This window comes from Hemiscyllium ocellatum, chromosome 5 (genome assembly GCF_020745735.1).
Source record: "Hemiscyllium ocellatum isolate sHemOce1 chromosome 5, sHemOce1.pat.X.cur, whole genome shotgun sequence".
NCBI classification, from domain to species: domain Eukaryota; kingdom Metazoa; phylum Chordata; class Chondrichthyes; order Orectolobiformes; family Hemiscylliidae; genus Hemiscyllium; species Hemiscyllium ocellatum.
In genome coordinates, this window is record NC_083405.1 from 65148082 (window position 1) to 65173808 (window position 25727).

The following is a 25727-nucleotide window of genomic DNA, read 5'->3' on the forward strand; positions in this document are numbered from 1 at the left end:
GTGAATCACATCACACTTAGCGACATTGAACTCCATTTGCCACCTTTCTGCCCAGCTCTGCAGCTTTTCTATATCCCGCTGTAACCTGCCACATCCTTCCTCACTGTCAACAACTCCACCGACTTTCCTATCATCCGCAAGCTTGCTCACCCAACCTTTTAGCCCCTCCTCCAGGTCATTTATAGAAATGACAAACAGCAATGGTCCCAAAACAGATCCTTGCGGAACACCGCTGGTAACTGCACTCCAAGATGAACCTTTACCATTAATTATTACCCTCTGTCTTCTGCCAGCCAGCCAATTCCTAATCCAAACCTCCAACTCCCCCTCAATGCCATACCTCCGTATTTTTTGCAGTAGCCTACCATGGGGAACCTTATCAAACGCCTTACTAAAATCCATATACACCACATCTACCGCTTTACCCTCGTCCACCTCCTTAGTCACCTTCTCAAAGAATTCAATGAGGTTTGTGAGGCACGACCTGCCCTTCACAAAACCATGCTGACTATCTTTGATCACATTATACCTATCCAGATGTTCATAAATCCTATCCCTTACAATTCTCTCTAAGACTTTGCCCACAACAGAGGTAAGACTCACCGGCCTATAGTCACTCAGGTTATCCCTACTCCCCTTCTTGAAATTGGGGACCACATTTGCTATCCTCCAGTCTTCTGGCACTATTCTTGTAGACAACGAGGACATAAAAATCAAGGCCAATGGCTCTGCAATCTCCTCCCTTGCTTCCCAGAGAATCCTAGGATAAATGCCATCAGGCCCAGGGGACTTATCTACATTCACCCTTCTCAGAATTTCCAACACCTCTTCCCTATATATCTCAAAGCCATCCATTCTAATGAATTGTGACTCAATATTCACATCGGCAACAATGTCCTGTTCCTGAGCGAATACTGACGAAAAGTATGCATTCAGTGTCTCCCCAATTTCTTCAGCCTCCACACGCAACTTCCCACGACTATCCTTGACGGGATCTATTCCTACCCTAGTCATCCTTTTATTCCTGACATACCTATAGAAAGCCTTTGGGTTTTCCCTAATCCTACCAACCAAGGACTTTTCATGTCCCCTCCTTGCTGCTCTTAGCTCTCTCTTTAGATCCGTCCTGGCTACCTTATAACTCTCAATCGCCCCAATTGAACCTTCACGCCTCATCTTTACATAGGCTGCCCTCTTCCCTTTAACAAGGGATTCCAATTCCTTATTAAACCACGGCTCCCTCACACGACTCTTTCCTCCCTGCCTGACAGGTACATACTTATCAAGGACACTCAATAGTTGCTCCTTGAACAAGCTCCACATATCGATTGCACCCTTCCCTTGAAGCCTACTTTTCCAAGCCACACATCCTAAGTCATGCCTCACCGATTCATAATTTCCCTGCTCCCAGCTATAACTCTTGCCCTGTAGTGCACACTTATCCCTCTCCATCACTAGAGTAAAAGTCACCGAATTGTGGTCACTGTCCCCAAAGTGCTCACCTACCTCCAATTCTAACACCTGGCCTGGTTCGTTACCCAGAACCAAATCCAGTATAGCCTCACCTCTTGTTGGCCTGTCTACATATTGTGTCAGGAAACCCTCCTGCACACATTGGACAAACACCGACCCATCTAACGTACTCAAGCTATAGCTTTCCCAGTCAATATCTGGAAAGTTAAAGTCCCCCATAACAATCACCCTATTACTTTCACACTTCTCCTGAATCATCCTCGCAATCCTTTCTTCTACATCTCTAGGACTATTAGGAGGCCTGTAGAAAACTCCTAACAGGGTGGCCTCACCTTTCCTATTTCTAACCTCAGCCTAAACTACCTCAGATGGCGAGTCTTCATCCATCATCCTTTCCACCGCTGTAATACTATCTTTGACAAGCAATGCCACATCTCCCCTCTTTTACCCCCACCTCTGACCCTACTGAAACATTTAAACCCTGGAACCTGCAACAACCAATCTTGTCCCTGTTCTACCCATGTCTCCGCAATAGCCACAACATCGAACTCCCAAATACCAACCCACGCTGCAAGTTCACCTACCTTATTTCGTATACTTCTCGCATTGAAGTATACACACTTCAAGCCACCTTCCTGTTTACAGGCACCCTCCTTCAGATACAAGCCTGCCTCTCCAGACTTTCTGCTTAAGCCAACCTGCCTGTCTTACTTCGTTACAGTTATTGGTCTGGTAAACCTTCTCTAAACTGATTACAATGTATTTACATCCTTATTTAGATAATGTATCCACTACTATACATACTACTTCAGATGTAGTCTCGCCAGCGCCTTGTATATCTGAAGTATGATCTCCACTCTGTTCTATTCAATTTACCTCAAGAAATTATAGCGTTCTATTTGCTTTTCTAGTTATTTTCTGTATGTGCACATTGTGATTTATGCATGAGGACACCCATATCCTTCTATGCTTTTAAGCTCTACAATGTCTCACCATTTAGAGTACGCATTTGTATTCTTCCTGCCTCATTTCACACATGATGCACCATTTGTCAGATCTTTGCCAACTCATTTAACTTATCCGTATCTTCTATTAGTCTCCTTGTGTCCTCTACACAACTTACTTTCCTACCTATCTTTGTGCCATCTGTAAATTTGCCAATCAAGTTATTCAAGTCATTTCTGTAAATTATAAACAGCTGAGGTCCCAACACCAATCCCTGTAGCATACTACCTGGCCAACCTAAAAAAGACTCATTTATGCCGATTGTTTGCTTTATATTAGTCTGCTAAACCTCTGTCCATACCAATGTTCTACCCCATACACTGAGTTTTTATTGTCCATGATCACTTTTGATGTGCACATCATCAAATTCCTCCTGAAAATCTAAGTACAGTGCATCTACCAACCCCACCCTATCTTAATCCACAGCATCTATTACTTTCTCTTAAATCCCCAATAGCTCTGTAAAGCATGATTTCTATTTCACAAAGTCTTTTCAACTCTGCTCAATTACCTAAAACCTGTCTAAGGCCTTGCTTTAACTTTTATGAATAACAGCTTCCAATATGTTCCCAATGACGGATGTTATCTCAACTGTAGATTCCCATACTGTTGTTTCCTTTCCTATCAGAATAAAGGGGTTTCATTTGCCATCTTCCAGTAAATTGGACCTTCCCCAAATCCAGTGTTTTCAAAAATTTAAACCAACAAATCAACTGTCTCACTAGTTAATTCTTTTAAGATCCTTGTATTATACAGAAACAGTGCTTTAAGTAGAAAATAAATAAAACAGCTTTTCTCCAGCATACCAAAACACGAGTCTTGCTGCAGTTCTCAAAAATACCACTCATAAAGAACTGACTCTAGAATCCCTGTATCTTGCACCTGGGTATGTTTCCTTCACTTGGGACTTAGGGTCATAGAGATGTACAGCATGGAAACAGACCCTTCGGTCCATGCCGATCAGATATTCCAACCCAATCTAGTACCACCTGCCAGCACCCGGCCCATATCCCGCCAAACCCTTCCTATTCATATACCCATCCAAATGCCTCTTAAATGTTGCAATTGTACCAGCCTCCACCACATCCTCTGGCAGTCCATTCCATACACTACCACCCTCTGTGTTAAAAATTTGCCCCGTATGTCTCTTTTATATCTTTCCCTTCTCACCCTAATCCTATGCCCTCTAGTTCTGGACTCCCCAACCCCAGGGAAAAGACTTTGCCCATTTACCCTATCCATGCCCTTCATAATTTTGTAAACCTCTAAAAGGTCACCCCTCAGTCTCCAAAGCTCCAGGGAAAACAGCCCCAGCCTGTTCAGCCTTTCCCTATAGCTCAAATCAGTTTGGAACTGCAATAGCTTCTTCCTGGGGCTATCACACACCTGTGCTTCAATGCATCCAGCTTGAATAATTATTTCTGGGTTTTTATCCCAACACTTCTGGTCTGGGACTAACAATAATGGTTCATACTAAAGTATTATTACAAACAGATGTTATGGTGTTTGAAACTCTATTTAAGAATGAGGCCAGATGAAAAATGTTCGGCATGCCATTTGAGATTTTGAAAGCAATCTTAATAAATTAACCAGTATTGGCCATCCTTGACCTTCCAAGATGACGCTTGATAAAAAAAAATTAGGAGTGGATGCTATCTAGTTACAGGATGATGAGTCAATAAACAAAAGTCATTGGGGAAACTATGGCACATAATTTGATAGCAAGGACTTTGCTACATTTTGTGAATTCTGTCTTTGTAGTTGTGGGTTTCTGCAACATGTGGATGACCAGGAGCTGAGGGGCTGTTGACAAGTGAAGTTGATTGATACAGGGTATTTGAAGTCAGTACTTTGCGTAGTGCTTTTTGGAATTGTACCAGGACTAGTGTTTTGGGGTGCTTTTCTAAGAAACTAAACCGATATCAGAAGAAATACATACAGTAGAATAAAAAGGCCTTGGGATTGTTGTAAGGTCTTCAGTGCTTTGAAATATATATCCAAAAGGAAACACTAATTTACATAGATTAATCCACGAGCCTGCATTGAAACGTTTAAAAATTGAAATATGTTACTATTCATATGGAGTCTTTTATTGCAATCATTTAGTGTAATATAAGCTCATATCAATGGAAGTTATGATATAATGGTGGGTACACTATCTGAAATGTAAAACGTTAGAAAAAGTTAAAAGGTAAGAAATTCTAAGGCAGTGTAAGTTTGTACAAAGTGGAAAGAAGAATGGGTAATTGTAGATCTTGTTATTGTGGATTACATATTTACAAAGAACACATTTAAAAAAAGACACATTTCATTTCCTTAAGGATAGAAGCATGTAAGGACAGTGGCTTTTTATTTTTTTGTCTCAATACTGTGGACTGCAATTAGAAAGAACTGTGTTTTTTTTAAACAGGGACTTACCAGAATGGCACATAATTTGATACTTAGGACTTTGATACCTATTGTGAATTCTGTTTTTTGTTTGTGGATCAGGAGCTGAGGAGCTGTTTAAAAGTGAAGTTGTTTGGTCTTCAGCCATCTGAGCAGTTTGGAACTGGAAATAAATTAGAGTCACAGTGAGAGAAAGACAGAAAAGTGTGTGCATTTGTTCTTCTAGCAGAAACTGTCTATGCTCGACAGTAAAATACAGTAAACCTTGCTTTTAAAGGTTCATCTACTACTGGTAGTAATACTAACATTTGATTCTCACAAGAGAAACTACAGATTTTTGATCTCTTGTCTGCTTCATGCTGTGCTACTTTTAAGTGCTATCTAGCCAACTCACTTGTTCTATTTAATCTCTCCCTAACACATGACACATAGCCCAATAATATAATTTTTGAACTCTGACTGCCCAATTTTCCTTATATATTTCAGTGGTCCTCTCACCTCATATCTGAAAATGAATTCAATTTGACTGAATTTAGTTGATTCATTAGGTGCATCCCAATTGCAAAAAGTAAAATGGAATACCTTTTATCCTAATTCCCTAGATACTCTTGCCGATGGGCCCTCAAAATGGTCTTTAAAGTTTAATGTTACCATTCTAATGGTCATGTGATTCTGTTTGGTAAACAATTGATTTAAATTGCTTTACTCCTAAGCTGTCCATAATTTCCTTGAATAACTGTGATGTAAAATTTGATCCTTCCTCTGATTGTATCCCTGTGGATTGTCTGTATCTTGTAAAAAAAAACTGATTAACTCTTCTACAATGATGATATTGTGTATTGGAATGGCCTCTGGAAATTAGTAGACCCATCCATAATGTTCAACAAATGCTGATTCCCATTTTATGTTTTAGGGAGGGCATCCTATGTAAAAGGTTCCTCAAATGTGGAAATGGGTATTAAGGGAACTTGTTTTATCATTGCTTGAGGTTTTCCTATTACCTGATGTGTGGCATGCCTGGCGAAATTTAACCACATCTTTGTGCTGTCCAGGACAGTAAAAATGTTTTTTGTATTTTGGCTTGAGTTTTCCTTACTGCCAAGGGACCTCCTACTGGTAGCTCATATGCTACTTGCAACATCTCCTTTCTATAACCCAAAATATACATCTTGATGAATGTCTCCCCATTTTTCATCCATCTGAAAATGTTATGTTCACCATTTCCTCATCAAGACTTCATTTTTAAGAAAGTAGCATTCTGGGATATTCTCAGGTTCTTCCTTTTTGATTCAATTGCTTTATCTTTTAGAGTCATAGAGATGTACAGCACGGAAACAGACCTTTTGGACCAACTTGTCCATGCTGACCAGATATCCCAACCAAATCTAGTCACATTTGCCAGCACTTGACCCATATCTCTCTAAACCCTTCCTATCCATACACGCATCACCCTCTGGGTGAAAATGTTGACCCTTAGGTCTCTCTTCTATGTCTTTCCCCTCTCAACCTGAACTTATGCCCTCTAGTTTTGGATTCCCTCACCCCAGGGAAGAGACTTTGTCTATTTATCCTATCCATGCCACTCATGATTTTATAAACCTTTATAAGGTCATCCCTCAGCCTCCGATATCCCAGCCTATTCAACCTCTCTCTATTGCTCAAATTCTCCAACCCTAGCAACTTCCTTGTAAATTTTTTCTGAACCCTTTCAAGTTTCACGACATCTTTCCGATAGGAAGGAGACCAGAATTGCACGCAGTATTCCAAAAGTGGCCTAACCAATGTCCTGTACAGCCGCAATATGATCTCCCAACTCCTGAACTCAATACTCTAACCAATAAAGGAAAGCATACCAAATGCCTTCTTCTCTATCCTATCTACCTGTGACTCCATTTTCAAGGAGCTGTGAATCTGCACTCCAGGTCTCTTTGTTCAGCCACACTCCCTAGGACCTTACCATTGAGTGTATAAGTCCTGCTAAGATTTGCTTTTCCAAAATGCAGCACCTCACATTTATCTAAAATAAAGTCCATCTGCCATCATCTTCCATCTGCCATAAATCTTCCATCATTGTACCTCTCTTGAACACACAAAGTTTTTATTGGTTGGGATGTCATGTTACAGTTGTACAAGACCTTGGAGAAAGTGAGGACATACGGCCAAATTTGGAGTACTGCATACAATTCTGATAGTCCTGCTATGGGAAGAATGTTATTAAACTGAAAATGGTGCAAAATCGATTTACAACAATTTTACCAAGCTTGGAAGGTTTGAGTTATGAGAGGCTGGATAGTCTGGGACTTTTTTACATGAAGTAAAGGAGGCTGAGGTGTCTTTATAGACATTTATAAAATGATGAGAAGCATAGATAAGATGAATAGCCAAGATCTTTACCCCAGGGTAGTGGAGTCTGAAACTAGAGGGCATAAGTTTAAGATGCGAGGGGAAAGACTTAAAAAGGACCTGAGGGGTAACCTTTTTATACAGATGGTGGTGCATGTATGGAACACCCTGTCAGAGAAAGTGGTAGAGGTGGGTACATTTACAACACTTAAAAGACATTTGGACAGAAATGTGGAACAGAAAACGTTAAAAGAATTTTGACTAAATGAAGGAAAATGGATCTAGTCCAGGTTTCCTGAACTGAATGAGTTGAGCGGAAGGGCATGTTTCTGTGCTATATAACTCTATGACTCTGTTCTCAAAAACTACTGTCACATCTCGAACTTACTTTTTCTCCTCCAAGTCCTTGTATGTTGTTTCCCATCAGTTATAGGTGCTTTGTTTTAATCCCTTCAATCAAACTTCTCCCTCAACACAGTCTCTAAACAGTTCTTAGCTGGGTCACAACAAATTACATCCTGTGTATTTCCATCTGTCTTTACTTGCTTTACTTCCTCTGTTTAAACCCTCACCTTTACCTTTTCTATCTCTATGCATTGACTATTGCAATGTATGTCTGCCTGGTTACCTATATTCCATCCTCCATACATTTGAGATTATTTGAAACTCTATTGTCTATCTCACAACCTGCACCAAGTTCTGTTCACTTCTGATCCGTGATTCTATTGAAATATGGATTTTAGGACTGACACAATTGCTTCCAGTTAAAAGAGGACTTTAATTTTAAAATATTTATCCTTTCAAATTGCTATATGGTCTCATTCCTTCCTACCTCTCTGAGGTTCTCCTATTCCCTAATCCACCAGGATCACTCTGCAACTTGAATTCTGATCCTTTATGAATCTCTTATTTTATGTGCTTCAACATTACTGGTTATATATCAGTTACCAAGGATCTAAGCTCTGGAATTTCCTCACCAAATATCACCCTCCCTCTATCTCTTTGTTTTCACTTTTAGGATGCTCCATAAATTATATTTTTGGTTCAGCTTTAGGTCAACTGTTCCCATGTATGCTTATATGGATTAGTGGCCTGTGAAATATCTTCGGAAATTTTATTATTTTAAAGATCCAACATTATCCCAAAAGTCACGACGTTTCCAAAATACTTTATTGAATGTCAAGCATGATTATGGGCATAATATAACAGCAAGTCTTTTTATATAACTACAATTTATTATTGTGGTTCTGTTCGCCGAGCTGGGAGTTTTTGTTGCAAACGTTTCGTCCCCTTTCTAGGTGTTATCCTCAGTGCTTGGGAGCCTCCTGTGAAGCGCTTCTGTCATGTTTCCTTCGGCATTTATAGTGGCTTGTCTCTGCTGCTTCTGGTTGTCAGTTGCTGTCCGCTGCAGTGGACAGATAACTCTGTTATCTCAGATAACAACTCACCGGGACAAAGGACCCGATACCCAGCATGAGCAAAACCAACGTAGTGTACAAAATCCCATGCAAGGACTGCACAAAACACTACATAGGACAAACAGGAAGACAGCTAACAACCCGCATCCACGAACACCAACTAGTCACGAAATGACACAACCAGCTATCCTTAGTAGCCACACACAGATGACAAACAACATGAATTCGACTGGGACAACACTACGATTATAGCGCAAGCCAAACAGAGAACAGCCAGGGAATTCCTAGAGGCATGGCACTCATCCACTGATTCTATCAACAAACACATCGACCTGGACCCAATATACTGGTCACTGCAGCGGACAGCAACTGACAACCAGAAGCAGCAGAGACAAGCCACTATAAATGCCGAAGGTAACATGACAGGTGCTTCACAGGAGGCTCTCAAGCACTGAGGATGTCACCTAGAAAGGGGACGAAACTTTTTCAACAAAAACTCCCAGCTCGGCGAACAGAACCACAACAACGAGCATCCGAGCTACAAATCTTCTCCCAACTTACAAGTTATTATTGATGTTAGCTGTTCAAGAATTATGAAGAAATTGAATACTTCTTCAGGATGTTGATTCTATGAAGGGAGCAAGTGACATCATTTAGAAGTATTATGATCCTCTGCACTTAGGATTCATATTTATAGATTTGGTGGAAATCAAATGTATGTTTTGTACTGAGGTTCTGGCGAGGTTAACATGAAAACAATCAAATTAAAACTTCAGTTAGAGTCTGGATGCACACTGATAAGTAAGAGAACTTATCAAATAAAAAAATTTATGAAGTTAATGGAAGAAGTTTGACTCATTCATAAAGTTTGGTGAAGATATGAAGCTCAGGGAGGATTAACTCTGAATAAGCACTTCACCACCAGAACCAATATATTTGACCAACTCAATAAACGCATGGTAAGAAAAGCTTTTACATGGAGCACGAAAACATTCAGTGTTTCTCAAAAAAATGTTTTACTATGGAACAAATATCTGTTGCAAGACTTTGTAACTGGATTCAATAAGTTGAAGCTGCTTTTTCTCTCAGTTTTACATAAACCTTTGATATGGACTAGTCCAGACCACTCAAAACATTCTTAAACTGCAGCCCCAGACCATAACTTTGCAATTTGTTTTGGTAAGTGTTTAGTGAAAATTACCAGGAGTAAGATAGCAAGGTTGACTACTAGATTTTAAAAGAGACAAATATTTATTCACAAAATTACACAATGAGACACAAAGAACAGAATAAAGGACTCTTACCGAACTTAATCTATCCAACTAGAATTAATTATTCTGTTCCGAATATACACTACAATCCCAATAAGCAATCTCTCTTTAAAAACCAGTATAAATGAAACACGTGCTTACAGGTTGAAGTTGAAAGGCAGAAAGTGAGAGAGGGTTTCCACACAGCTCCGTGTTGAACTTCCAACCAGTTCAAGACTGAACTAAAACTGCTCAGCTCAGCTAGTTAGAGAGCTGATTATTCATATTTCATTATACAGGTCACTCCTAAAACATGACCACTTTGGCCTGAAGTTTCATCTGTTTACATATAAACAAAAGGCCTCTCAAAATCCTTTTCATCTCTGTACCAAATCAGACTGATCGAAATCCGGCCTGATTTCTTGCTCCTCTGAAAAAAATCAAGAACAAAGTATCCTTGAGACAAGGAAGAGCTTTTAGAAAAAAAGGGACTAGCTTTGTGACACCTTAGTGAATATTTTAATGGAAGAACAGGAAATAAATCACTAGAATTTTCCTGGGTGTGAAATCCATATTCAAAGATATATAAGAGAAGGGCTTTAACTGTTGTGAATTTAAAATAAGATTTTACTAATTGCATTGTAATTTTATTTTGAGACACCATTTTTACTATCATGCTCCTTAATCAGTTATGGCTGTCAGTTCTGAACGCTTCCTTAGTAATTCTGAAGAACTTTGAATATTCTTGTCCAGTATGCCTCAAAGTATTTGTATGATAAAGAAATTTCTTCATGTTTCTAAATCAGAAAGCTCAATTTGGTCTTCCCCATAGTGTAAAATATGTTCATTGTGAATTGGCAAGCCACTTTATTCCACACCTTCCATTGACTTCAAGGGAAAGGAAAATTAGGTTCAGTGTAAAATGAGCTAACGATTTAATATCACCTATCTTCTACTGATCGAAGCTGGTTTCTTCTTGTTCCCAAATGTGTAAAATAACAAATATTCACATGGACTTCTTTGTGATGCAAAAATTCCAGTACTTGGTTGTTCTAAAAACATGCACAATTGGTGAAATATAGACGTAATATTTATCACCAGTTCCTGAGCACAGCACGTAATTTATTGTTGACAAAAAGCACTAAACACAACTAATATTTTGATTTTTCTAAGAAGACAATAAGAAATAGGAACAGGAGAAGACCGTTTGACCCCTCAAGCCTGCACCAACATTTATGAGATTCGTGGCTGATGACGTTCTTTGCATCCATTTTCCTGCTCTTTTCTCCATAACCCATGATTCCCCTAGTGACCAAGATTCTACTTCAACCTTAAATACACACAAGGAGTCTACCCACGACACTCTGTGGCAAGGAGTGCTGAAGACTATCAATCCTTTTAGAAAAGAAATTCTTTCTCATTGTAGTCTTAAATTGATGGCCTTTTAGTCTGAGACTGTGCTCATTGGCCCTTGACTCCCTGATGAGGAGAAACACCCTCTTGGCATTTACCCTGTCAAGTTCTTTCAGAATGTGAAATGTTTCAATGAGATCACTTCTCATACTTTTAAACTCCAGTGAGTAGAGTCCCAACCTGTTTATTCTTTGCTCATAAGACAATACTTCATACCAGGGGTAAGATTAGTGAACTTTCACTGAACTGCATCCAATGAAATGATATCTTTCCTTAAATAGAGGGATCAAAACTGCTTACAGTACTCCAGATTTGGCCTCACCTGCATCTTGTACGGTTGCAGTAAGACTTCCCTACTCTTTATTCGAAACCTCTTGAAATAAAGACCAATGTTTCATGAGACTTCCTGATTTCCTGCTGCACATGTATGCTAGCTTTCTGTGTTTCATGCACAAGTCCCTTTATGTTGAAGCTTTTTTTCAGATTTTCTACATTAAAAGAATATTCTGTTTTGTTTTAATTTGTTCTTCTTTCCAAAATGAACAATTTTGCATTTTCCCACATACTCCATTTACTAACTTTTGCCCATTTAACCTCTCTCTCTGTAAACTATTTATGTCACTGTCACAACCTGCCTTTCCACCTAATTTATTGTTGTTTGCAAATTTGGTTGCAGTACATTCATTTTCTTCTTCAAAGTGATTAATATATAATATAAGCAATCATGATTCCAGCACTGATCTCAGTGGAACTGGGGTGGTCATGTGCCGCCAGCCTGAAAAAGAACCTCTCATCCACCACCGTCTGTTTCTTACCCATTAGCTAATTTTCTATCCATGCCAATATACTACCTCCAACCCTGTGGCTTAACCTTTTGTAAGGTATCTTGTTGAATGCCTTCTGGAAGCCCAAATACAAAATATCTACTATTCTTCTCTATCTACTCTGGTTGAGATGTCCTTGAAAAACTCTAATAACTAAGTCCCATGTGATTTGTATTTCATCAGTTCCCTCCCTCAGGGCATTGTGGGTCAACATACCTGTACCAATCCTCGGGGCTGTTATATTAGGGTCAGCCCGTCTAGCTTCTGCTAGTGGCTCGATTATTAGCATAAATTGCAATGGTGAGAGAGGACATCCCTGACGGCAGGTCCTAACCACACTGAAGCTATCCGAGCCTAGTCCATTGGTAATCACAACTGCTTTGGAATCATTATATAGTGTTGAGACCCATTTGACAAACACCTTTCCAATGCCAAACCTTTCCAATGTGTAAAACAGGTATGACCATTTAATCCTGTCGAATGCCTTTTCCGCGTCTAATGAGATTACTATTCCGAGTATTGTTCCCTGATGGCAGACTTGAATCACATTCAAAACCCTTCTAACATTATTCGATGTTCTACCACCCTTAATAAACCCCGTCTGATCCTCCTTTATGATGTATGGCAATACCCTTTCTACCCTCAATGCTAACATTTTAGAAAGAATTTTAACATCTACATTTAGCAAGGATAATGGTCTGTATGACGCGCAATTTTCTGAATCCTTTGCTTTTTTTGAGAATAAGGGAGATATTCACCTCTTTCGGCGAAGGCGAGAGACAGCCCTGACTTTATCAGTAGTTATACATGTCCATAAGTGTGCCAGCCAGTATTTCTGTAAATTCTTTGTAGAATTCAGTTTGAAAGCCATCTGGGCCAGGTGCCTTACTGCTCTGAAATTGCCTGATTACGTCAAGTACTTCTTGGATTGTTAGCGGAACATTCAGGACCGATACCTGTTCCGGGGTTAGGTCCGGAAAGGTCAAGTAGCATCCTCCTACTCTATCTTCGCGATCCTGCAATTTATATAAATCAAAATTACATTTTCTGAAGATTGCGTTAATCCTTTTGTGATCATGAGTCAGAGTACCCGCACTTCCCTTGATAGATATGATAGTTTGAGGGGCCTTTGTTTTCTTTGCGAGAAATGCTAAGAATCTACCAGGTTTATCGTTGAATTCATATAACCTTTCTTAGCCATTTGGGTAAGCGTGGTATTAAGAGCTGTCCTAAGGGCCCTAATCCTTTGTAATTTGATAATAGAAGGTGTGTCAGCGTATGCTGTTTCAGCTGCTTTTAAGCAAGCTTCAAGCAGACACTGTTGTTTTCCCTTTAATCTTTTCTGGGTCGCTGAGTATGAAATGATCAAACCTCGCACATAAACTTTGATGGTCTCCCACATCATTGATGGGTTGCTAGCCGTACCTGAATTAATTTCCAAAAAGTTTTAAATTCTTGAGAGAAGTACTTTAGAAATTTATTATACTTCATTAGGAAAGAATCCATACGATAATGTCGGGCGGTGGTGGGGGGGGAGGGAGGGATGTCTCATTGTTCCTTGCCTTGATTTCCATATCTACAGCAGCATGATCAGAAATTGTTGCACTACCTATTTTACAGGATGATATGGAATTTTAAAAAATCGAGGGGGCAAAAAACATATCAATTTATGTGAATTGGAGTAAAAAGAAAAATCTCTGCCATGTGGGTGAAGGTATCTCCACACAGCCACTAGTCCTAATTCTTTGTTCAAATCCACCAATTGTCTGGATCGGGGGGATACTCCTGCAGTACTCTTGGGAACCCTATCTATTTCTGGGTCCATAATACAATTAAAGTCTCCCCCTATAATTGTATGATGAGCACTGAGAGCCATCAATTTGGAGAAGGCTTCTGTTATAAATTTAAAAGGATGTGCCAGGGGACAATACAGATTTAAGATCCCATATTCCTCTCCATTTGTAAGGGCTTTAAATATAATATATCATCCAGATTCGTCTTTTATCTAATTTAGGATTTTGAAAGGGAGATTCTTCCGAATAAGAATGACAACTCCCCTACTTTTTGAGCTGAAGGAAGAAGGCCTGGTGAAATCCACCTTGTCGTAATTTCAAATGTTCTTTATCCAATAAATGTGTCTCCTGTAGGAGAGCTATATCAACCCTTTTTTTCTTGAGGTTTGATAATATTTTCTTCCTTTTTATTGGTGAATTACTCCTTTTGACATTCCAGGTGTGCCATTTAATCGAATGACTAACCATAATTGTCCGGGCAAGTTCAAGATCCTCGGGAGAAGAAACCCCATCCAAAACATCTCGAGTTTAGAACATATAAAATTCACAAAAATAGAGGTTCTTTAGTACACTCACACCAATATAATAAAAAACTATTTCTAAATAGGAAAAATATAAAACATATTTACACTGAGATTTTCCTCCTTGTTCCCAGGAGGCATCATTTCCTTTCCGAAAACCCATCATATCCTCTCCCAACCAGTGCCCCACCCTTTACCCAGGCACCCCACAACAGCATAAAGAAAATTCAAAAATACTACAAAGCTAAACAGTAAGTACCCTACCCCCCCCCAACAAATAATAACTAAATATAGTAATACAAAATAACAGGGGAAAACAGCCCCACTTTTAAAGACAGAGGTAAAACAGGATAAGGTAACCACCTCGTAACTAGACAACTTGGCATATATATATATATATGTATATATATATATATATAAAGGATGAAAATCGCTATGTGAAGAACAAATAAATTAACCCCTCTCCCACACCCCGGAGATAATATTTAACAGTAAGGTAATAAAAAGAAAAAACAGGGATGAACCAGGATGTGGGGAGGGCAGAACAACATCATTCACCACTCGAATTAACTCTTACAATTTATCTAAGACAGCCCAGAAATTCCTTGGCCTTCTCTGGCGATCCAAAGTTGTGCACAGACCCTTCATGGCTAAAACGTAGCGTTGCTGGGTAGTGCAGGGAGTAGTGGATTTTAAGTCCCTTAAACGCTTCTTTGCTTCATCAAACACCTTCCTCTTTCAGACCAAAGCTGGGGAGAAATCCTGGGATAGCATAATCTTGATCCTTTGTATATCATGGCTTGGGGATCTTTCCCAAGATTTCTGGAAGCTTCTAAGAGCATCTACCTCTCCTTGTAACTCTGCAACCGGAACAGGACCGGGTGGAGGCGCTGGTTCGAACCGGGCCTGTGCATCGCAACCCGGTTGGCCCATTCCACCCTTACTTGGCCTGATCCAGCCTTTAGATTTAACAGCTGTGGAAGCCACTGCTCGAGGAACACTGTAAGTTGGCCTTCCTCTTCCTGTTCGGGAAGGCCCAGCAAACGAATATTTTTTCGACGACCTCGAGAATCGAGGTCATCGATGTGATTTTCTACGGGCCGGACTCGCTGTTCGAGAGTCCGGACCTGACCCAAGGCCGATTCTGCAGTAGTCTCGGAGGTCACGGCCTTTAGCTTAGTCCCTCCGATTCGGCGCTCGATTTCCACAATGTCTCGGTAATGCATTTGTAACACAACCGAGATTAAATTCCATCTTCTCAGGGACTCTTCAATGAAGGCGTCAATCTTCGTGTCAAGTTTGGAAATTACTTCCACGAGGCTCGCCACCGTAGATAAGTCGCCCAGGCAGCTGCGGACACCTCTGCTGCAGCTGGGGAGGATGGAGGAGGGGTTCCTTTGTGCTGAGAACTGTGGGCATCTTTTCCTTTAGTCATTTTTGCAGGAGACTAGACTGTTTAAATTTAGTACAGAGCAACTAATTATATTAAATAAAAACTATTTTAAATGATTTGGTAGGTGTGGTGGAGGTGGGCGGCCCACTTTGCCCAAGTCTTGGGAGGAGCACTTGCTGGGCACTAGACTCAGACTTGCTGGGTCACTGCCATCTTCGGTCTCCCCGCTGTTGGATGTTTCATGACATTTTTTTGTAAAAATGTGATGTTCTCATACTCAGGATTTGCACAGGAATTGAATTAAACCAGGCTTGAGAAAAGCTATTAGAGAAGAAGTGATTCTTTGTAAATTTCAGATCTCATACAGAAAACAAATTATCAACAGATTTTTCTATTTCTTCTAAACTGGCCATAATGGTTTGGGGCAAATACCAACAAGAATTATGGCAGGGGATCATTCCACTTCTCTCTCTACTACAGTTTTCATGATTGCACCTCAGCAGTTACTTATAGGCAATAAGAAGTGGCTGTACATTACTACAAATATTGTTGGGAGGACTTAACATTAAGTAATTTCCCTATGATATCCTACTTCAATTTTTTCACTGAGTGCCCATGATATCATCGTTTGTGGATTATACTTATTGCACCTAATCAAATATAAATTCTTTCAGACCCTTTTAGACTGATTTGCAACATGCCCATCAAGAGTGTTTTCTGATATTTTATATATGGCCTGACTCTTTGGATAGGGTGTTAGAAATCAAGTCCCAATAATCCTGGAGTCCTCACAATTGTAAAAATTTGATGAATCCACTAAATTGGTTGATTTCTACCCAACTGGCTGATTCAAGTTAAAAGATTATGCACCCAAACAAGAAAGTAATTTTTTATTGTAATTAAGCTGTTTCTAACCAATGGCAAGAAAGAAATACATAATGCTAACTTATACATCTATATCTTAAATTCTAAACCTTTAAAAATCTTCATACATATACAAACAGACACACCTTGAGAGAAGGCAAGTCACAAATGCTATGGGTGAAGAAGGGCTTTTTAAAAAAAGGCTGAAATACAGTTCTGTGACCAGTTCTGATCAACAGAAACGTGAATTGTTTTCTTTGACATACTTGCAATTCCTTCTAAATCTTTGCTCATGACACTGGATTGTGATTCATTGATTCTCAATTTTCCCTTCATTGATTAAGGATTAGTTTTTTTCATTGTCCCAGAAAGTGATTATTCCTTTGTCCTTCCAATGATGGGGTTGGTTTGTAGAATTTACAGACATAGCTGTGGGCGAGTAGCAAGCTGCCAGGGATTTTCTTTTACTACTTGTTATTTAGGAAAGAAAGAAGAAGAGATCGATGATTTCTCTTTCCATGCTAGATGCTTCTGCTGTATTGTCTGTCCACAAAGCTGTAACTTCCTGCACACGAACTGATCAAGTTGTTGTTACTATGCTGAGCACTCCTGAAGCCACAAAAATAGGCACTGATTGTAAAATTAATCAAAAGACTATTTCTGTGCAAAATTACACAGATAATCAGTTCTGAGCAGTCTGGAATTCTTCATCTCACTGCTCCATAAGGCACAGTGTGTTCCTGGAACTTGTTTTTAAAATTCTTCCATTGTTTTCTTGGTTTAAAGCAGTCTCTTTTCCCATTTGTGGTCCACAGTCCAATAACAGTGATCTTTACATACCTTTGTTTTCATAATTAGGTTAATCACAATCCCATCTGTCCCCCCAAGTTCTTTGACTTCACAAATTTGAGAGATCTAGAGGTTACACTGTTCCCTTAGGATTGAAAGAATTTTTTTTGTGTAGAAGGTAGTTGTCTTACATTGTCATTCTGACAATCTGAGGTTCCCTTCTGAAGTGGAGAAGTTTTAATCTCTTGTATTTCTTTCAGAGGTTATCATCCCTGAAATAGTAGACACTTTTTTTTCTTTGCATCATGTTGAATATTATTTGTCTGTCCCATGGTGTCTTCCATGGAATTATACATGGCATCTTCAATTCATAGTTATTTGGCCTATTCTCTGCACCAACCTTTCTTTTTCGAAAGACTGTAATATTTGTCCAGTTTCTGTTCTTCTGGCACCACCTCCAATTCTAAGGAAGATTAAAAATTGCAGCTAGTGCATCTGCATTTTCCAATCTTGCTTCCTTCAGTATCCTGGGCTGGATCTCATACATTCCCAATGTGTAGCAGTCTTTAGGTACTGAGTGACAGGTCATACAGTACCTCCTTCCTGTAAATTCTGGATCCTGCTAGTGACTGAATTTTCACCTGTGTTATTGTGGCCTTTGTAGCACATCTTTCTTTGGTAAAGAAGCAAAGTATTAATTTATTACTTCATCTGTGCCCCACAATTACGTGTGTAAATTCTGTTTTGGTCATTAATCACCCCTACTACTCCTTTTACAATCCTTTATTATTTTTATGCCATTGGATGAATTTATAACTGCGCAATTATATGAGCTCCCAGTGTTTTTTTAATTAATCCCTCTTATTTGCTTTTTCATCTTGCTTCTGTACCTTCTGTATTCTGTTTGGTTTTCACTTGTGTTTTCTCTTGAGCACTGTCATAAGTACACTTCTTATTCATCATAATTTCTACCTAGGGAACTCTGGATTGTTTATACCAACATTCCTTTTTGAGGACATATACTTTAACTATGCCCAAAACATCTCTTTAAATATAACCCTTAGTTCAGCTACAGTTTTGCTTGCCAACTTTTGCCTCTGGTCTATCCAGGATTGAGAAAGTGAAGACTGCAGATGCTGGAGATCAGAGTCAAAAGTGATAAGTCATTCTCGACTCCAGCCTATCCAGCCCAGTTTCATTCTTGCCCCATTGAAGGCTGTTTTCCCAGTTTTGCTTGCTCTGGATTATTCATTGTTCTTTTCCATCGTCAACATAGACCGAGATATAATGATCACCCTCCCGTCAATGATCTCCCACTAATACTGACTCTCTTCATTGCCAAGAACTAGGTCTAGCAATACTTCTTTTCTTGTTAGACTAGACACATATGGCTGAAGAAAATGCTCCTGAGCACAATCAATGTAAGCTTGCCCTTTCTGCCTTTTTACCCACCACAATCCCAGACTACATTAGGACATTCAAAGTCCTGTCCTTGTAACTATTGCATAATATTTATATATAAAACCCTGTGTACTGCACTATCCTTCAAGCTACACATTCCTCCATCTTATCCTCCTATTCCTGTACTCACGTGTGCCTGGCACTGGAAGTAATCCAAAGATTGCTACTTTGAGGTCCTGCTGGATAGTTTTCTACCTAACTCCCTGAATCCTACCTGAATCCAAACTGGAAGAGCATATCCCTTTTCCTACCGAAGTCATTCAAACCATAATAGCATGGACCATGCCCTCAGGCTTATCATCAACAGAAAAATAGCATGCAGTTGCTCCGTGACATTTCCGACCCTGACACTATGGACACAACTTACCATTCTGGAGTCATATTCAGAGCACAATTAAAGAAATATTTGTCTGTTCCCCTGACTAATGTATCCACTATCACTGATGGCTCTTCCACTCTTCTTCCCTCCCTCCTGTACAACTGCAGTCCTCTGAGGAATGCTTCCCCTCACCAGTATGCAGTATGGAAAATTAATTAGAACAGTACAGCACCATAATTGGTCCTTTGGCCCACACAAAACAATATTGCCAAGCAATTAGTGAGCAAAACTGTCGCAGGGAGCTCCTACATTATCTTCTGATTTCCTTCGATAGTATGGTGGTCTTCCATTCCTTGCCTGACCAAATGTTACAATTCTGCACTTTGCCCATCTTTTTTACTGTGTTGTTCATGTGTCCTTCATGAATACAGCACAGTGACTCCAGCTATTGACAAGCTCTGAAACATTGAGCTCGAGCATTTTCAGCCAGTGAAATATTGCTGCACATGTACCTGTTTTGGTTACATGGAAATCCCCCTATGGTTCACAATTCTCCCTATGACACAGGATGAGAATTCAATATGACAAAAGTTTATTTTTGAGTTATTTACTATAAATTGGGAATAAAGTGTGGAAAGTAGAATTACTCATCTTTACCAATCAGCTTCTCCCAAACCTACAAATTCGATACTTAATGGTAAAAATAACAAGCAATTTCCAAAGAGTATTCGTAGAATCCCTACAATGTGGAAACAGCCGATTTGGCCCAACAAGTCCACACTGACCCTCTGAAGAGTAACCCACCCCAACCCATTCCCCTACCCTATTTGTCTACATTTACCACTGACTAATGCACCTAACCTACACACTATGCGCAATTTAACATGGTCAATTCACTTAACCTGCACACCTTTGGATTGTGGGAGGAAGCCGAAGCACCTAGAGAAAACCCATGCAGACACTGGGAGAATGTGCAACCTCCACACAGACAGTCTCCTGAAGCTGGAATCAAACCTGGGTCCCTCGCGCTGTAAGGCAGCAGTGCTAAAAACACAGAGCCACTATGCTGCCTTATGTAATAATGTAACAAAATAAACAGAGCTCCTCCATCCTCTCCTTATCTAGCTCACTCCTCAAATTTCAATATTAAAGTCTGTTTACTGAAAGTGGGTGGTGGGTGTTTCCATGTATCTGCTACAGTTGTCCTTCTAGATGGTAGTAGTTGTGTGTTTGTAAGGTGCTACAGAGCCTTGGGGAATGTCTGACATAACTAATGATTATGGATTCTGCTTTTCGCTGGGTTCTACCACTAGCTTACAGAGCCCTATAAAATTTTATATCAGTTGTTTCTTGTCTTTTTTGTTACTTAGTCCATTCTAGGTTTTGAATGAAATTGAGATCAATATTCCCCTTTATTTTCAGAAATGCGAATTCCTGATTGTGATGTACAAATACATTTTCTACTACTGGTGTCTCCTATGTTGGGGGGTTGTTTCTAGCATTCATTTAGTGTAAAAAGTGTCTTAGAATTTTTAGTTTAACTGTAGCTGTAAACAATGTTTTGTCAGCCAAGATTTGCTTCATGAGATGTTCATTGACTTCAATGTCAGATTGTCAAAATGGTCTGGGATACCAATTTTCCCTGAGAAAACTTTGCCTTCTACCAGCCATTTTTGTTTAACTTCACTTATATCTTTATGCATGTAGTTCTTTAGTGTTTTGTTTTTCTGTGGATGTGCCTTGCTTCAATACATTTTTAAAGAACTATCCTATTGATTTGATTTTAATAGCTAGGCACTGTTTGTATCTGGAAGATGTTCCTTTCTCCAAAGAATTGGCTGGGACATTTAGTGTCTGATATCTGCCATACTCACTGTCTTAGCTTATCAATTAAATCTTCTTGTGATTGAGATTCTGCACCTTCACAATTCTGAAAATCTGAATTAGGCGTGATCGTCTACCCTTAGGATTGGTATGTTTTACTTGTGGCTGTCTACTTCGTGTACCATAGAACATAAAACAGTACAGCGCAGTACAGACCCTTCAGCCCACGATGTTGTGCCGAGCATTTATCTTATTTTAAAATCAACCTAACCTACACACATTTCAATTTACTGCTGTCCATATGCTTGTCTAGCAGTCGCTTAAATGTCCCTACTGTCTCTGACTCTAGCGTCTCTGATGCTGGCAGTGCATTCCACGTACCCACCACTATTTGAGTAAAGAGCCTGCCTCTGATATCTCCCTATACCTTCCTCCAATCATCTTAAAAGTATGACCCCTTGTGACAGCCATTTCTGCCCAGGAGAAAAGACTCTAGCTATCTACTCTACATATGCATCTCATTACCTTGTACAACTCTATCAAGCCACCTCTCTTTCTTCTTCTCTCCAGTGTTAAAAACCAGAGCTCACTTAACCTCTATTCATTAGATAAGCCCTCCAATTCAGGTAGCATTCTGGTAAATCTCCTCTGCACCCTCTCTAAAGCATATACGTTCTTCCTATAATGAGGAAACTAGAACTGGATACAATATTCCAAGTGTGACCTAAGCAGCAAAACCTCGCAGATCTTAAACTCTATCCCCCTGTTAATGAAAACAAAAACACCATACGCCTTCTTAACAACCCTGTCAACTTGGGCGGCAAGTTTGAGGGATCAGTGTACGTGGACCCCAAGATCCCGCTATTCCTCCACACTGCCAAGAATCCTGTCTTTCCGAATGGTTTGCTATAGACCTTGGCTGTCTTTGGGCTGTCATAAATCTGTGAGTCTTATTAGTGATGCCTAAAAGAAGTTGATCTCATGAATTTTGATTTAAAGTCTCCATAATCACATTTCTCGTCTCGTATTTAAAGATCATTCATGAAGCCAAAAGAGATTCAATGAGCTGATTTCTGAGATGAGGAGGGTTAATTTTGCAGAAAGCCTGAACAGGTAAGACCTTTATTCATCAGCCGTTAGCAAAATGAGGGGTCTTCTTATCGAAACATACAAGATTCTGAAGCATCTTGATGGGCTAGATTTTGAGAAGATGTTTCCACATGTGGGGGAGTCTCTCTCTAGAGAACATGGTTACAGAATGAGGGGACAGTCATTTAGAACTGAGATGAAAATGAATTTCTTCTCTCAGAAAGTAGAAAATGCCTGGAATTCTCTACTCAAGAATTGCAGAGGCTAGATCTTTGAAAGTATTTAAAATGGAGGTAGATAGATACTTTTAATATTAGAGGAGTTGAAGCCCAGGGCAGATCAGCCATGATCTGATAGAATAGGGACAGATTTGAGGGGATGAATGACTTACTTCTGCTCCTATATATTATGTTTGTATGTTCTTGTTGTTTCCTGAATGCTGTATTCTCCTGTTAAATCTTAAATTTTTCAAGCATTTTATTAGTTCTAAACTTGAAGTCTTTCAAGGCTTTCAGTTATTCTTTGTTTCTTTTTATACCTTTTGCTTTTGAGTTAGTATCCTGTTTAGAAATTAGTTTATTCCTCAAGAAGTGTTTTTCTAGGGTGTCCAATTTTGTGTTCTGTTTAGCCCATCTCTGAAATTAAATCTTCCTGGTGTTGTGGGTAAATCATTACAAGTTACCTTTAATTTGGCTACTTATCAAGGAAATCACACAGGCAATCAAATACTGGGGGAGCGGTCCTTGTGGAAGGCTGAGAGGGATAGGGTAGAGAAGATGTTCTTGGTGGTGGGGTCTATTTGGAGTTGGTGGAAGTGTTTGAGGATGATGTGTTGGCTGCAGAGACTGGTGGGGTGGTAAGTGAGGATAAGCGCAACTCCTTATTGCATTTTGGGGAGGTTTAGAGCGGTGGAATGGGGAATGCAGGTGGTGCGGTGGAAGGCTGTCTGTATGACGGACGGAAGAAAAGTACGTTATTCAAAATCGATGGACATCTGGGATGCTTATTGGGATATAGCAGGATACTGGGTGGAAGAAGGTGTAGTCCGTAGGTTTGTAGTACAGAGGAATCTCGATTACCCGAAGGACACGGGTGGGGAGTATTTCACTCGGTTAATCAAATGCCAGATAATCGAATGCCGGATAACATAGTTTAGCCGAGCATCGGGACCTTGCGATCTTGCCAGATAATCTGATATTCGGATAATTGAATGCCGGATAATCGAGGTTCCTCTGTAGATGTTCATCTGGAGACTGTTGCCAGCTATGGAAATGGTGAGGCCAAGAAAGGAGAAGAAGGTATCCGAGATGGACCAAGTGAATTTGAGGGTGGGTTGGAATTTGTGGGTGAAGTCGATGAACTGCTCCTGTTCAGCTTGGGTGCAGGACGCTGCACCGATGCAGTCATCGATGTAATGGTGAAAGAGTTTGGGTACAGAGCCTGTGTAGGTGCTGAAGCTGGACTGTTTGATAGTACCAGCAAAGATGGATCAGCACCCGTACCACCACAACCACTCACTGGGACCTCCGAGTACTCACCTGACTCTGGTCTGGACGTCTCCTGCAACGTCTCCTGACGATTCCGCCAACAACAGCACTCAGACCAGCCTGAACTCTGCTCCAGCTTCCACCTCTACCTCTGGCTCCACCCACTCTGCAAGGAAGTCCTGGACGACATTTCCCAGGGATACCCCGGATCCTACTGCCGACCTGCAGCCAGCCAGTACACCAGCTCTCTGTCCTCACTCACCCAACTCCACAATGCACCTTACCCCTCCACTTCTTCCTCTTCACCTCAACTCTCCCAACCACACCCAACCCTCACCTAGTACATACAATCACCCTTCCCTCCACCCTCTCCCCACCAACCACCCTAGGACTCCCCCCAAAACTCCACCCACAAGCCCTGCCACATATTCACTAACCCCCCAACCTTGAACTCTCTGAGACCGAATGATCTGTCCTCAGGAAAGGGGTCATTTTTGTATCCCTCCACTTCCACTTCAATGAATTCACAATCCGCCACAACGTGGAGCTCTTCTCCTGCCACCTCCGTCTCCGTGCCTTCTTCTTTGACAAAAACTCCCAACCTCCCTCGGATGACCACTTACCACGCCTCCAACTTTCCTCCTCCACTTGCTCACCACCTGAAGGCCTTGTACCTACGCTAGAACTCGGCCAAGGACTGTCATTTGGGGTATTGTCAGCCATGCAATTTTTCAGAGGGTAATAAAGGACTTTTTACAAGGTATAAGCTCCAGTGTTGTATGAAGTTCACATAGGTGTGATGGTCCTGAACAAGCATGTGAACATTATGAAGCTGCAAATTTGCAAACGGCATGGGAGCAAAACATGTCCAGCTCTTCCACAGTCTTTCTGAGCATTCCAGCACCCTTGGGTTCTTCCTCACTGATAAGCATTGAAGATACCTTGGAACCTGAGATTAACCCGGCAGATGTTGCCGCCTCAACTCTTTTTGCCATCTGAAGAGGAGGATAAATTTCTTCTGAGATGCTCCAGGCACAAGAAGCGGGCTACTGTGTGTTACACACTGCCCATATCAGAGGTAGATTTGGAGGAACTTGACATGGTGCTAAAACATCCCAGGAGAAGCTACAAAAAAAGGCCTACGTCCTCCGAATTGAATGGGGTGGGATGTAGTGATTGTAATAAGATTGGCCAGGTGGACCTCATGGAATATGAATTCCCTGATTGGGGCTGTTAATCTATCAAATCAGGGAGCCTTGGCTGACAGATAAGAACAGAAGTGTCAGATAAGCTGTTCACTGTGAGAATGGCTCTGAGGAAGCTGGATCAGTGTCAAGGACTCTCCACATTAAATAAAGTATGACTTGGTGATGGGATACTGACCTCTGTAGAGTTATTCACTCATATAATTGGGAAGACATAGAGGCTACAAACAAATGATACAATTTAACGAAAGAGGCCATCAGCAAGAAGGACAAGCTGGAGTGAATTTATGGTGTACACAGAGGTGCCAAATAAGGGACAGCCACCTCTATCATTTAGGTGGATTGGCATGGAAAAGATGTCTTCTGAAGGAACTCATAAAGCTTAAAGCAATGACAGGAGCACAAGGTTTCGAAGATAAACTGGAAACCACGGGAAGATTCCATGACAAGAAAAGCAGTTTTGAACATTTTCTTGGCAATCTTATCAACAAAACTTAGTAATATAGGTAATGGATTTTAAAGCTGCATTTTTTCTGGTGAATCATCTCAAAACAGAAGTACTTATTTGACCTCCAAAAGAGGCACCACACACTCTGGGAACCCCCTGGAAATTAAATAGATATATGGCCTAAAAGGTGCCTCTAGTGTTTGGTGCTTCTCAGTGAAGGTTCCTTATTAAAACTGGACTATCTCCAGTTGAAAGCAGACCCTCATGTTTTACTCGAGACAAGAGGAATAGCTTTCAGGCATTTATGATGCATGTATATGTATTTTGTGGGGTGGCAGCATTGAATTTGACAATATTGCCATAAATGGACTTAAAGCAAATTCAAAATTGGAAGTCAGGCTTCTTGGGCTGTTAAGTGCA

The 25727-nt window shown here is 40.3% G+C and overlaps 1 protein-coding gene across 4 annotated transcripts in view; it reads left to right on the top strand.

The window, feature by feature from the left end:
- Positions 1 to 22130: 22130 nt before the first annotated feature.
- zgc:110045 (uncharacterized protein LOC664755 homolog) overlaps positions 22131 to 25727 on the top strand; it is a 233645-nt gene continuing 230048 nt past the window's right edge. For all 4 annotated transcript variants that reach the window (XM_060825478.1, XM_060825480.1, XM_060825482.1 and 1 more), the window contains exon 1: positions 22131 to 22191. In XM_060825478.1, coding sequence (XP_060681461.1) covers positions 22157 to 22191 — 35 coding nt within the window. In that variant the 5' untranslated portion in view covers positions 22131 to 22156. The remainder of the gene's footprint in view (positions 22192 to 25727) is intronic.